Below are 13,290 nucleotides of genomic sequence, written 5' to 3'. Positions count from 1 at the left end.
AGGCACGAGACTCGGAAGGGGTGGGGCGGCGTCTTTTTCACACGTGCTCTGGCTCGGTCTTTGCAGAATGCCGATTCCCGCAACGTGGGAACCTGCGGCAGCGAGTTGCTGCGGTCTTCGTGTTAGCAACAGCTGATCCCCTGGTACGTGATCGTCCTTCCTTTAAATCTGAAAGTGAAGAACGGGAGCGCCTGTTGCAGCGCGCCTTACTTTGAAGCCAGCTTACTTTGAAACCATAGGGTGGATGGCTGAAAGGGGTGTATTAATTTCCCCGGTATATGCTTTGCGGAGGGGCGGGGGCCGTCGTCTACCAGGCGTTCTCCATTTCAATATCAACCATAATAAGCTCAGTGGGGGTTTTCCCTCTGGGTTTTTTGGGGGTTGTAGTTTATTTTTGCCAGCTATCCTGATTTCTCTTGTAATTTTTTTTTAAAAAACTTTATTATGTATTTTAATGTTTGGGGGTTGTCTCTAATGTTTGTCAAGGTCCCATTCTTTTCAATGGATCTACTCTATGTGGGGCTAACAGTGGATCTAGCACGTTAGTAGGAAAGGTAGGGTAAAAACTCAAATAGTACTAAAAGGGGTGGGGAATAATTGAATTGATGGGTGTTTTGTTGGAAAATGCTGACCATGGGAAAATGCACGTTTTTACTTTGTGTAATTCTAACACGGGGATAATCAAGAGTTTCTTCTGAGGACAAGGCTGGGGAATGTTGTTGGTCTGTAACTCCTGCCATCCCTTATTATTGGCTATGCTGGTTAGTGGTGATGGGAGTTGTAGTACAACATCTGGAGGGCCGCACATTCCCCTCTCCGGTTCCTAGGACCATTTTCTCCTCGTGGAGATACGGGAGGAAGGTGTGGGGAGAGAAAAATATCATTTTAAATGTAGTGGAAGTGGTTTGGCCACAGTCTAAGACATGTTTCAGAATAATGAATATATGTTCAAACCATCTTTACCACGTTTAAACAGTTAGCTTTTTTTCTTCTCTTCAGTTTTGTTTATGGAGATACAGAGCAAATTTGTAGGCAGGATTTTACTCATTTGCAAGTAAATGTGATCCTAGTTTTCAGGTGTTTTGTGTAGTTGGTACAACTGCGATGGGTTGGTTAGCAGTAATTGTATCCTTTTAAAAATGTTTTATTAAATTGAGTAAACAGCTGTAATTTCAATTTACTTACCTAGTATTTAAAGTTTTCTGTTCTACAAGACCTCTGAAATTTTAAGAAAACAGAAAATAACATACCTAATTTTTGTTAAATTGTACTAGGCAAAGGTAGTGGGAAAGCAGAGGGAAACGTAGTATATTATTAAGCAGCAAAATATTATATCCTCTATTCATGATAACTGTGGTGAAATGTATAGACTGCATAAATCAGCTTTAAAAAATATGTTACTCTGTTACATAGCTGTAATTCTTCTGATTTAGGTAATGTTATAGTCTATTTCTGTATAAGATATTTTTTTTAAATCCTGGGTTGAATCAGAATCCTGCTGTTCCTGGGTTATTAAGCATGACATGTGAACTGGGAATTCTGTGTTGTTAGGGGAGAGGCAACCCAGAATTCCATGCTCATACTTCTCTTAACAAGCAAATGTCCTCAAGTTGTTTAGGTCCTCCCAGTTGCTGTGGGTGTGATCAGACGGTGGGAACCAGAACTCTTGGTTGCTCCCACTTCGTTCACAGCAACCCAGTTTAAAAAATGGCTGGTCTGTTGTGACATGTGAACAGTCATAGTGGACACTATCAAATCCATGAAACTGTGGTGCTCTGCTGTTCCTGAAGGATTTCTTGTTGATTGGTATAAGAAGTATATAGAGCTTTTAGCTCTACTCGAGGTTTATAATGAAACCTCCAAAGTTGGGTAAAGATCCTGCTTTATGTTCCAGCCTATTTCTTTGATAAATGTGCTTGCTAAGATTTTGACAGCTACGTTGGTGTGTAGGCTGCAATTTACACTCCCCTCTACTATCTCTCAGATTAGATAAGGAGTTTGCAGTGTGAGAATACATTTCTAGAAGTTTTTTCTTATATTAAGTATTTATGTATTGGATATTAAGTTAGTATTTGGGGGCAGTTCAGATTATTTGGAACTTTATATTTGTAACGTATTGAACTCGGTATGTGCACTCTCGGTTTTCACAAAGAAGAGACCCAGCACAAGTAAAAGGTTAAATATTGACACGGCCTCCTCCACAGAAGGACCAGGAAAGACTGTTCTTGATGGCCTTTTGACTGCCCTCAACAGGAGCTGGGCCTGTTAACATCACTCTCAATGTTCATTCTTGCAGGCTGTAGAATAACACCTGTGATTATCATAGGATCTCCTCATTCCACTCGGCCAAGGAAGATGGCTGGAGCAGATGTGACTCAGGTACAATGTCCAGTCAGGAAACTAAGTGTGTGTAGCTGGGGATGGGACAGGGTCAGGACAGAGTAAAGTGCGTTGGCATCCATTTCCTCTGTTGCCAGAATTGAGAGATAATAAAAGACACATCATCATTATAAGACATAACATGGATTCCATAGTCCTCTCCTTACCCACAGGGGATCGTGGTAACTGTTTTGTGAAGAGGCAGGGCTTTGGAATGTAGGTACATTAATATGCTACCTTTTTACGCACGTTTCCTGGGATCTCTTAACAGAATTCTCTGGGATAGAAGCCATGACAGTTCAATTGGTACAGGGCTGCTGAAAAGTATATAATTCATTTATGGGATTTGCTGCCTTGGGGTGTGATGGCCACCAGCTTAGATGGCTTTAAAAGGTGGTTAGAGAAATTCGTGGAGGATAAGGCTATCACTTACTTACTTATTTTTTATTAACATTTATATGCCACCTTATTTGCTAAAAAGCCATTGTGGTAGTGCACACCACCTTAAAACAATACAAACTTAAAACAATAAAAATAAAGCTATTAAAACTTTATTGGCAGAGCAGAGCAAGCTGCTCCAGCTGGTCCAGGGACTACAGAAGCAGGCAAGCTCCCAGAGAGCAAGTGAACAGAGCGAGCGAACAGGGGGAGCAAACAGGAGTTGGCCAGGGGAGTTCGGCAGGGGAGGTCAAGGGGGAGGCCCCTAACATTTTATTTTTATTTTTTATTTTATAACTAACTTTTTTCCATTTATTTGTCTTGTAACACACACTTCCACACCAGTGGGACTCTGCTTTTAACCTCTACTAAGCAGAGGAGCAGGCACAGGCTAGTCTAGAACAATCACAAAGCTAGACACAAAAAGGGAAAAGAGGCAATGGAAGGACAGGCCTCTCCAGTGGTGGTGACCTGCAAGGTGTGTGCAATGTTTGTTTTCTTGCCTGAGAACAACATGGCCTACACCTGCAACAACTGCAAGTTGATCACACTGCTGGAAGAAAAAGTAAGTGGACTGGAGCGGGGACTGTCAACCCTCCGGGGAATAAGAGAACACAAAGAGTTCTTGGACAGAATGGGGAACTACAGCAGCAAAGGGAAGACCAGAAGCTTGAAGAGCAACAGGAAGATGAGGCAGTGGGAAATGCTGAGGTGAAGAAAAATGGAGTAGAGGATACTCCTTGGAAAAGGGTGACAGTTAGGAGAAGAAGAACTAGACACCACTCTGCACCAGTGGAAGCAGTGGAGCTGTGGAACCGATTCCAGGTACTTGCGGATGAGACTGGAGGACAGCCTGCAGAGGAAGAATCACAGGGGAACCTACATGAGAGTGAGCAAGAGGCTCAAGGGCAGTCAAACAGAGGCGATGAAACCCAGGCCTACAAGAAGAAGAAGAGAAGAGTGGTAGTAGTGGGAGACTCCTTGCTGCGTGGGATCTAGACCCAAGTATGTCGCGAAGACCCGTGGACTCGCCAGGTACGTTGTCTCCCGGGAGGACAGATTAGAGACGTGACTGAAAGGTTGCCTGCACTCATAAAGCCCACTGACAGGTATCCCTTTCTTCTCATCCATGTGGGAACAAATGATACCGCCAAGCGGAGCTACGAAGAGATCACGTCAGACTTTGAAGCTTTGGGAAGGAAACTCAAGAACTTTGGGGCCCAGATAGTTTTCTCATCCATCCTTCCAGTAGTTAGAAGAGGGATAGAAAGGGAACGAAAAATACTCCGGGTGAATGACTGGCTACGAAGGTGGTGCCGACGAGAGAGATTTGGGTTCTGGGACCACGGGCTATACTTCCTGGAAGATGGGCTGTTGGCTAGGGACGGGTTGCACCTTACAAAGGATGGGAAGAATGTGTTTGGCCACAGCATGAAGAACTTCATCAGGAGGGCTTTAAACTGAATCCTACGGGGAAGGGAGATGTAATGTTGGGGGTAACAATGGATGTAGGCGCATGCACTGCAACGGAGAGAACAGCTCTGATTGCGCTCAGTAATAGTCTTCAGCCACATGTAGGAAGAAAGCCAGACTATGAAGCACATGGTCTTCAATGTCTATATACTAATGCCCAGAGTATGGGAAACAAACAGAACAAACTTGAACTCTTAATACAGGAGGGAAATTATGACCTGATAGGTATAACTGAGACTTGGTGGGATGACTCTCATGACTGGAATACAGCAATTGAAGGATATAACTTGTTCAAAAAGAACAGGAGGAACAGAAAGGGAGGTGGGGTTGCACTGTATGTGAAAAAAACATATCTCTGCACAGAAATACAGGAGGAGGAGCTTGGTGGCCCCATCGAGAGCATCTGGGTTGAAATAAATGGAGCAAAGAATAAAAGGAACCTGGTGGTCGGAGTCTACTACTGGCCACCCAATCAAGGAGAAGACAAGGATGAAACTTTTGAAAAGCAAATAGCCAATGTTTTAAGGAAGCATGGTGTAGTAGTAATGGGGGACTTCAATTTCCCCGATATTTGTTGGGAGACAAATTCTGCAAAACATGGCCCCTCCAGGAAATTCCTGACTTGTGTGGCGGATAACTTCCTCCTACAGAAAGTAGAGGAAGGAACTAGAGGATCGGCTATCCTTGACTTGATCCTAACCAACACAGATGACTAGTGGATCAAGTAGCAGTTACAGGAACTCTGGGGGAAAGTGACCATGTTGTACTTGAGTTCTTGGTTCTAAGGGAAGCAAAAGCTGAGTGTAGTCAAACGCGTACCCTGGATTTGAGGAAAGCTGATTTTAATAAACTCAGAACAATGATCAGTAAGGTCCCATGGCAAGCGACGCTAATGAGAAAGGGAGTCCAAGATGGGTGGGAGCTTTTAAAAAAGGAAATTCTCAAGGCACAATCACAAGCAATTCCAACAAGAAGAAAAGGTGGAAGACAACAGAAGAAGCCAATGTGGCTTCACAAAAAGCTTCGGGATGACCTGAAAACAAAAAAGGACACATATAGGAAGTGGAAAGAAGGCCAAGTAACAAAGGAAGAGTACAAGCAGATAGCACAGAATTGCAGGGATGGCATCAGGAAGGCTAAAGCTGAGAATGAGCTGAGGTTAGCAAGGGATGCTAAAAACAACAAAAAGGCTTTCTTCAGCTACGTGCATAGTAAAAGGCAGAGGAAAGAAATGGTGGTTCAGCTATTAAATAAGGATGGCAAAATGATAACAGATGACAAAGAAAAGGCAGAGGTGCTCAATTCTTACTTTGGCTCAGTCTTCTCCCAAAAGAGGGTCTATGACCCCCCTGGCAAAGGCGAGGTACAGGCTGAAGGGGCAGGATTGCAGCTTGAGATTGATAGGCATATGGTCAAGGAACACCTAATTCCATTGAATGAGTTCAAATCTCCAGGGCCAGCTGAACTGCATCCTAGAGTAATAAAGGAACTGGCAGAAGAACTCTCAGAACTGCTGTCTATTCTCTTTGAGAAATCATGGAGGATGGGGGAAGTGCCAGATGACTGGAGGAGGGCTAAAGTTGTTCCTATCTTCAAAAAGGGTAAAAAGGAGGAACCTGGGAACTACAGACCAGTCAGTCTGACATCAATCCCTGGGAAAAGTCTGGAGCAGATGATAAAGCAATCCATCTGGAAGCACCTTGACAACAATTCCATGATTACTCGAAGCCAACATGGATTTGTCAAAAACAAGTCCTGCCAGATGAATGTGATCTCATTTTTTGATCAAGTAACCTCCCTTGTAGACCGTGGGAATGCTGTAGACATCATATACCTCGACTTCAGCAAAGCTTTCGACAAAGTGCCCCATGATATCCTGATGAGCAAACTAGCTCAAAGTGGGCTAGACTAAACAACGATCCGGTGGATCCACAGTTGGCTACAGTGTCGGACTCAAAGAGTGCTTATCAATGGGACCTTCTCAAACTGGGGAGAGGTAACGAGTGGGGTACCGCAGGGCTCAGTCCTGGGCCCAGTGCTCTTCAACATTTTTATGAATGACTTGGAGGAGGAGGTGCAGGGAATGCTGATCAAATTTGCAGATGACACAAAATTGGGCGGGATAGCTAATACTTTGGAAGACGGAAACAAAATTCAAAGTGATCTTGATAGACTGGAGCACTGGGCAGAAAACAACAGAATGACATTTAATAGGGAGAAATGCCAAGTTCTGCACCTAGGAAAAAGAAACCAAATGCACAGTTACAAGATGGGGGATACGTGGCTCAACCACACTACAAGCAAGAAGGATCTTGGAATTGTTGTCGATCACAAGCTGAATATGAGCCAACAATGTGATGTGGCTGCAAAAAAGGCAAATGCTATTTTGGGCTGCATTAATAGAAGCATAGCTTCCAAATCCCGGGAAGTACTAGTTCCCCTCTACTCAGCACTGGTTAGGCCTCATCTGGAGTACTGTGTCCAGTTCTGGGCACTGCACTTGAAGGATGCAGACAAACTGGAGAGGATTCAGAGGAGGGCAGCAAAGATGATCAGAGGACTGGAAACAAAGCCCTATGAAGAGAGACTGAAAGAACTGGGCATGTTTAGCCTTGAGAAGAGAAGACTGAGGGGAGATATGATAGCACTCTTCAAGTACTTGAAAGGTTGTCACAGAGAAGAAGGCCAGGATGTCTTCTTGATCATCCCAGAGTGCAGGACATGGAATAATGGGCTCAAGTGACAGGAAGCCAGATTCCGGCTGAACATCAGGAAAAACTTCCTGACTGTTAGAGCAATACGACAATGGAACCAATTACCTAGGGAGGTGGTGGGCTCTCCCACACTGGAGGCCTTCAAGGCGAGGCTGGACAGCCATTTGTCAGGGATGCTCTGACTTGGATTCCTGCATTGAGCAGGGGATTGGACTCGATGGCCTTGTAGGCCCCTTCCAACCCTACTATTCTATGATTCTATAAAACTGTAAAACTTTATAAAACATAACATTAAATTACCTTTTTAACTGTAAGTTGGCTTGGGGCCCCTATTGGGCAGAAAGGTGACGCATAAATTTATAAACCAATAACTATTAAAACTACAGATGGACCCAGGGACAATTCTCAGTTAAGTTGCTCTTGTTTCTTTTCTTCCCAAACACAATTTTTCTGCTCTGGGTTTTCCCAATGAGTTGTAATAATAAGTAGTTGCATTTTGGAAGTAGTCTGTTGCATGCTGATTTCGCATATATTGTAGCGCCTGTCTGATTCACCTTTGACCTTCAGGGCAGTGGCTAGATGGAGTAAAATAGGAAGCCTATTCCCAGAATCCCTTGCAATGTAGATGGAGTTCTGCAGCGATTCCTTGCCTGAGGACTATAAGTTGGGGCAAGCAACAGCCCTGAATGGGAGGTAGGACGACGGGATGGGACAGGACATGGCTTTGAACTTTTTAGAGGTTAAAACAACAAGCCAGGATATAAATGTAATAACCAGAAATAAAATAAAGTAAGAATGCTCAGTTCCATCCCCTTATTGGATGCTCAGGTGAGCATACTTTTAAAAAACAAATAGGTAATGGATTGCCTAAGATCTACTACACAGCAAGGAAGGCTTAACCAACTTACGGTCTCAAAGCAGGGGTGGGGAACCTGTAGGCTTCAAGATGATGTTGGATTACAGGTCTCATAATCCCTGGCTATTAGCCATGCTGGTTGGGGCTGATGGCGGTTGGAGTTCCACAATATCTGGAGGGCCACAGGTTCCCGCTGCTGTCTCAAAGTAAGCTTGTTAGGTAAATCTCTTTAAGTAACTTAAGTTTGCCAAATTGAAAGCAAGGGAGAAGTTATTCAAGTATTCATTTATTTATTTGATTTCTATTCCTCCTTTCTACCAAGAAAAATGGCACTCAAGGCACTACCTTTTTAAGTATTAGATGATTCATTAATTGTAATATTGAGGTTTTGTTTGAATCATGAAAATATTTGATAATTTCTGCTCTTAATTATTTTAGTAATAATGTTTGCAGATAGGGAAATTGTCGTACTATCTAGTGAATTGGCATTCATGGTTCATTAATGAATTTACCATCATTAAGTATTACATTCTATATATCAGGGGTATATATGGGGCCACGTTCAATTTGAGAAGCTCGGGGGAGGGCATTCTAGTGGTGGGTGGAGCCAAAGGGGAGGAGCCAAAAATACAAACATATTGTAGCTTAAAGTTCTTGCTCTTAGTAACCAACCCTTAGAAAAGACGTTTTAGCTTTTTGGACTGGAGGGAAAACTGCACAGAACTCGGGAAACCACCAAACAATAGGCATAGGGGCATAAAAGGGGGAATCCTGGGAGGGCTGGATTTGGCCCCCGCCCTTGCTATATATAGTGGGTTGGATCCAGAGTTAGGTGCATGTAACTGGGCTGGTGAAAGCAGACGTCTCTGCCCCTCCTCTCTGCCCCTCCTCTCTGCGGTAACCCCTCCACCCCCCTGAAAATGCTACACAGGGCATTGCGGGACCCTGCCAAATGGGGTGAGCTGTGGTGGAGAGGGATCCCCCCCAAACTGGGCAGAAGCACCTTCCATGAGCGAAGCCTTTCCCTCCATGGAAGGCAGTTCCTAGATCCAACCAGGAATATGCCGATATTCCATGTCTTTAAATATGCTGTGTCATCTATTGACAGCATTGGTGGGGGTGGGGGTACAGGAGGAGGGCCCCAGAACTGTCTTGCCCTTTGCCTTGGGTTACTGCTCTGTAGCGCTGGATTTGGCTCAGTGCTCCCTACTCCAGAAAAGGAGAAGTATACACCCCTGGGTGGTGTGTATTTTGCAGATTCTGGGAAGGAAAATGGGTTTAGGAGGACATCCCAAAATATACTGTGGGGATCTTGGTGATTCTTAAGAACATAAATGCTGTGCTGGATCAGATAGAGGGTCCGTCTAGTCCAGCATTCTGTTCACACAGTGGCTGACCAGCTGCCGACAGGAAACCCGCAACAAGCAGGACAGGCGTGCAACAGCACCCCACCCCCACTCATGTTCCCCAGCATGCTGCCTCTGATACTGGAGGTAGCATAGAGCCATCAGGCCTAGTAGCCACTGATAGCGTTCTCCTCCATGAATTTGTCTAATCCCCTTTTAATTTAATTCTTATAACAACTTGATAAGAATTCGTCCCCTGTCCCCTCCAAATTATGTCCTCTGTCCCCTAGTTGCTGGGACTGAAGGATGAAGTTTTCCAGGGGACTGTATTATCTACTTTCAGGAGCTAGTGACGTTCGCGGATACAGCTGTTCATTTCCTGGAGGGCGAATGGGCTCTTCTGGATCCCAGTCAAAAGGCCCTGTACAAAGATGTTATGCAGGAGAATTATAGCAATGTGAGCTCACTGGGTAAGAATTCTTTTCCTCCGTGTTCTTTTTGGAATAAATTGTTGGGTTTGTATGAGCAAGTATTCCAGCTGGCCCCCCACAGTGGTGCTGGCGGGGGGGGGGGGACTGTCCTCCACTGTCCATAAATGAGTAACGAACAGCCTTGGGGGGCAATGTCTTATAGTGGTTAGAGCAGCCTTCCCGAACCTGGTGCCCTCCAGGTCTGTTGGACTGCAATGCCTATCAGTCCCATCCAGCATGGCCTCCATATGTGTTGGGACTGCAACTTCCATGCTGGCTGGGAGCGTTGGGAGTTATAGTTCAACATATCTGGAGGGCACCAGGTATGGGAAGGTTGGATTAGAGTTTTGGACTAGGATTGGGGAGGCCCAGCTTCAAATCATGGCTCAGTCATGAAACTGGCTGTGTGAACTTAGGCCAGTCACACTCTTGCAAGCAGCAAGATTGAGGCTCCACATGTTAGCTTTGAGAAAAAGGCTCCCTTTACGAGCAAGACGACTTGCTTTACATGACACATTGCAGTGGAATTCTGTGCTGTGGGATGGCTTGGAGGGCAATATAATCGGTGGATTTGGGTGCCAGTTTCCTATTCTTTTGTTCTCCTCCTTCCTTGAGCAGGAAATCTGGTTCTGAAACCTGAACTTATTTCCCAGTTGGAACGAGGGGAAGAGCCATGGCTGAGAGACCCCAAGGAATTGGAGGAAAGAGGAGTTCCACCATATGCCAACCCAGGTAAGCAGCTTTATGGCAGACCTTAGATTTTAGAGGATAGGTGACTTCCCTGGGCAGCACTGATTTGAAGGGGACATAACTCAGTGGTAAAGCACATGCTTTGCATGCAAAAAGTCCCAGGTTCCATCCCTGGCATTTCTGCGCTGGGCTGGAAAGTTCCTGCCTGGACCACTGGAGTGCCCCTGCTAGTCAGTGTTGACAATACTGGGCTGGATGAACCAGTGGTCTGTCTCAGTATAAGGCAACTTCCTATGTTACTATGAAAGAGCTACAAGGGTTAAACCTGCCCATAGTTCCTCCCTCTCTTTTTTTGCCCTCATGGGCTGTGGCTAAAATATAGGACTGCTGCCACCCTGATCATGTTGGTGGTTTTAATTTTTACTTGGCTTGGTAGTGTGTGCATACACACCACCAGCAGTCAAGCATCACTTCAGCAGGAATAGCAAATGTATTCCTTCCACCCAGGTGATGGCTGTCCTTCATATGCTTTAGTAACCCGGCTGAGTTTGTTTGCAGTGTTTGCATTTTATGAGATTGGCCCTGATGAAGGAGCCTCTGTCTCCAAAACGGGTTGGGTGTAAATGAACAAGTTTCACTCCAGCATCTCTGAGAACTCATTCTCTCCCTGCTTTCCATTCATCCCGGGTGCCCCCCTTTTGCCCCCCCCCCCCCCCGAAACAGAATGCTCTCCCTAGGCAAGCTTGCCTCCATTGCTTTCTTTTCAGCACCATGCTAAGACTATGTTCTCCCGGGCCTTTTTAAAGGTTTTGTTGGTTTTGTCCCTATGGCGTTGGTAGTGTTTTTTTCTGTTGTATTTACTGGCTGAGTCTAGCTCCTGTGATTTGTGTTGGGAGCTCAGTTTTTGTGCTGGCTGGGCTCTTTAAAAAGATCTAAAAGATCACAGAAAGATCATGGAGTGCTGACTAGCTGTGGGGAAAATGGAAGCATCTTGGGGATGGGGGTGGGAATGGAATAGAGTGTCCTGGAAAAGAGCATTGGCTGGTCATGGAGTGCTGACTGACGGTTGTAAGGGAATGGAATGGAGTATCCCAAAGAAGAACCGTGGCTGGTTGGAAACCTGAATGAGAGCGCTCCACGCCGCAACATTTATTTACAGGTCCCAATTGTTTGAAGATGGATATGAGCAATGCGCCTCTGACTCCCATTACCTCTGATGCATTGCCAGCCGCTACAGCTGTTCAGCAGACCACTGTGGTGAAGACTGTGTATCGCAGAGTGTGGCGTCGAGAGCAGAGGGGCCCAGGATGGCGGCGGGGCTGGCAGCCACTGCGGCAGATGAGCTTTCAGCGGATGAGTGAGTGGATGCCTCTTGCACTGTGTCGAATCCTCCTTTTGCCCCCGCTTGGCTCTCACGGGATGTCTGGCTCCACCATTCAGGCCCTTCCCAGCTCCAAGCGGTTGGGGCAATAGCTTCAAAGTTACACTTTATGACCGCCGCTGCTCCCCATATGTTGCCCTGGGTGACTGATAGGTCCCTGCTCCCAAAGCCTTTACAGTGGAATGAAAACAAAAGGAAGCGAGGGAAGAGCAAAGGATTCCCGTGAGCAAATGGTGTTTGCTTCTTTCAAAACAGCAATTAAAAAACCTAAACCAGCATAAGAAGTGGCAGATGAAAGAGCTAAAGCAGTTGTGTGGAACCTGTGGCCCCCTGGGTGTTGCTGGACTGCAACTCCCATCGGCCCCAGCCATCATGGCTATTGGTCAGGGTTGATGGGAGTATCGGGATGGCTTGGGAGAGAAAGAGACAGACAGGTAGCTGAGGATGGTAGAGTAGAAGGTAGGGAAGTATGAGGCAGATGGAGACAAGTGCCTGTTACTGTGGTGTGGGCTGCTAGAAGGGGCCATTGCTTTCCCCCACCCTCCATTTCTCACCAGCCTGTTTGTTTTCACCCCCACCAGTGTTCTCCATAAGAGACAAGATTCTGGAGGCAGCCCAGTCTCTCGAGGCGTCCCACCGTCGGCTGGAAGAGAAGCTGCTGCAGTGCCTGAACAGGCAGAGCCACTTCCTCGAGCACATGGAAGGCCTGCTTGGCTTGATGGCGCCGAATGAGGAGGGGGAGGAGGAGAACAGCGAGCACCTGGCTGGCCAGCGCCTGGACCACCTGGAGCTGCGACTGGACAGGCTGCACGCGAGCGTGCTTGCTGTCTTGTCAGCAGCTGGGCTGGAATGTTCTGCCCCAGCCCCCCTAAGCTGATCTTGGACTAGCCCTGGCTGTGTCCCATGCTGTTGACCTCCATGCCTTTGCGATGCCTTGCCTGGTTACCCCCACCCCCGTTCCGGCACACTTCCTTGCATGTAGTGTTTGCTTGGGCCCAGCCCTTCCATTTCTCTTTCTCCCACTCATAGCTCCAGCCACTCAATTCCATTGCCATCTCTGTCAAGTGGCGGGGGGTGGGGGGGAGTTGGTGGCCATTTTCCCTCTTCTCTATCCCATCCAAGCCATAAGGTTCCTGACTTCAACTGAAGTTATATTTCTCCTTCTGTCATGTTAAAAAAGTAAATAAAGTTTGATGTTCAGCAAATAAATAGTACAGCAGCCTGATGTGTCATTATATATCCGAAGTCTAACCTGACAACCTCCCACTCAGAACTTGTTACACACTCAGAGTGTGTGTGTGTGTGTGCGCATGTGCGCGCGAGCATATATGCATAAAGATCAACAGGAGCAACCTCTGCCTCTTGTGGTGTGAGGCATGTTCCTCATCAAGCACTTAACACAGGGTCTCCATGCCTCACAGTGCTCAGAGGTGGAATGTTTGGAGGATGGTCTGAACTGCAGACCGGAAGGTCAGCAGGACAGCAGTTCGAGACCCGAGTGCTGCGCAACGGAGTGAGCTACCGTCTTCAGTCCCAGCTCCTG

The 13,290-nt window shown here is 46.2% G+C and overlaps 1 protein-coding gene across 6 annotated transcripts; it reads left to right on the top strand.

The window, feature by feature from the left end:
• On the top strand, window positions 1–12,969 carry LOC146355709 (uncharacterized). Of its 6 annotated transcripts, none has more exons than XM_084831090.1 (6): window positions 1–143; window positions 2,297–2,379; window positions 9,550–9,676; window positions 10,295–10,408; window positions 11,526–11,723; window positions 12,329–12,969. In XM_084831090.1, the coding sequence occupies exons 2-6, from the start codon at window positions 2,356–2,358 to the stop codon at window positions 12,622–12,624; spliced, it is 759 nt and encodes a 252-aa protein (XP_084687216.1). In that variant the 5' UTR covers window positions 1–143; window positions 2,297–2,355; the 3' UTR covers window positions 12,625–12,969. The 6 variants fall into 6 exon arrangements, with proteins under 6 accessions (XP_084687216.1, XP_084687215.1, XP_084687219.1 ...); XM_084831089.1 differs by having other exon boundaries at window positions 10,292–10,408; XM_084831093.1 differs by having other exon boundaries at window positions 11,595–11,723; window positions 12,329–12,959.
• Window positions 12,970–13,290: the final 321 nt, after the last annotated feature.

This window comes from Heloderma suspectum, chromosome 2 (genome assembly GCF_057233095.1).
Source record: "Heloderma suspectum isolate Gila_16-S chromosome 2, 16-S_ref, whole genome shotgun sequence".
Taxonomy (NCBI): domain Eukaryota; kingdom Metazoa; phylum Chordata; class Lepidosauria; order Squamata; family Helodermatidae; genus Heloderma; species Heloderma suspectum.
Note: the sequence above shows the minus strand (reverse complement) of the source record. Positions and strands in the feature narration are given on the sequence as shown.

What these genes read in the sequence shown, in the direction of transcription:
- LOC146355709 (XM_084831089.1), top strand. Translation starts at nt 2,356, where the DNA reads ATGGCTGGAGCAGATGTGACTCAG. An exon ending in TAGCAATGTGAGCTCACTGG is followed by an intron (nt 9,677 to 10,291) that starts GTAAGAATTCTT and finishes TCCTTCCTTGAG; the next exon opens with CAGGAAATCTGGTTCTGAAA. An exon ending in TCCACCATATGCCAACCCAG is followed by an intron (nt 10,409 to 11,525) that starts GTAAGCAGCTTT and finishes ATTTATTTACAG; the next exon opens with GTCCCAATTGTTTGAAGATG.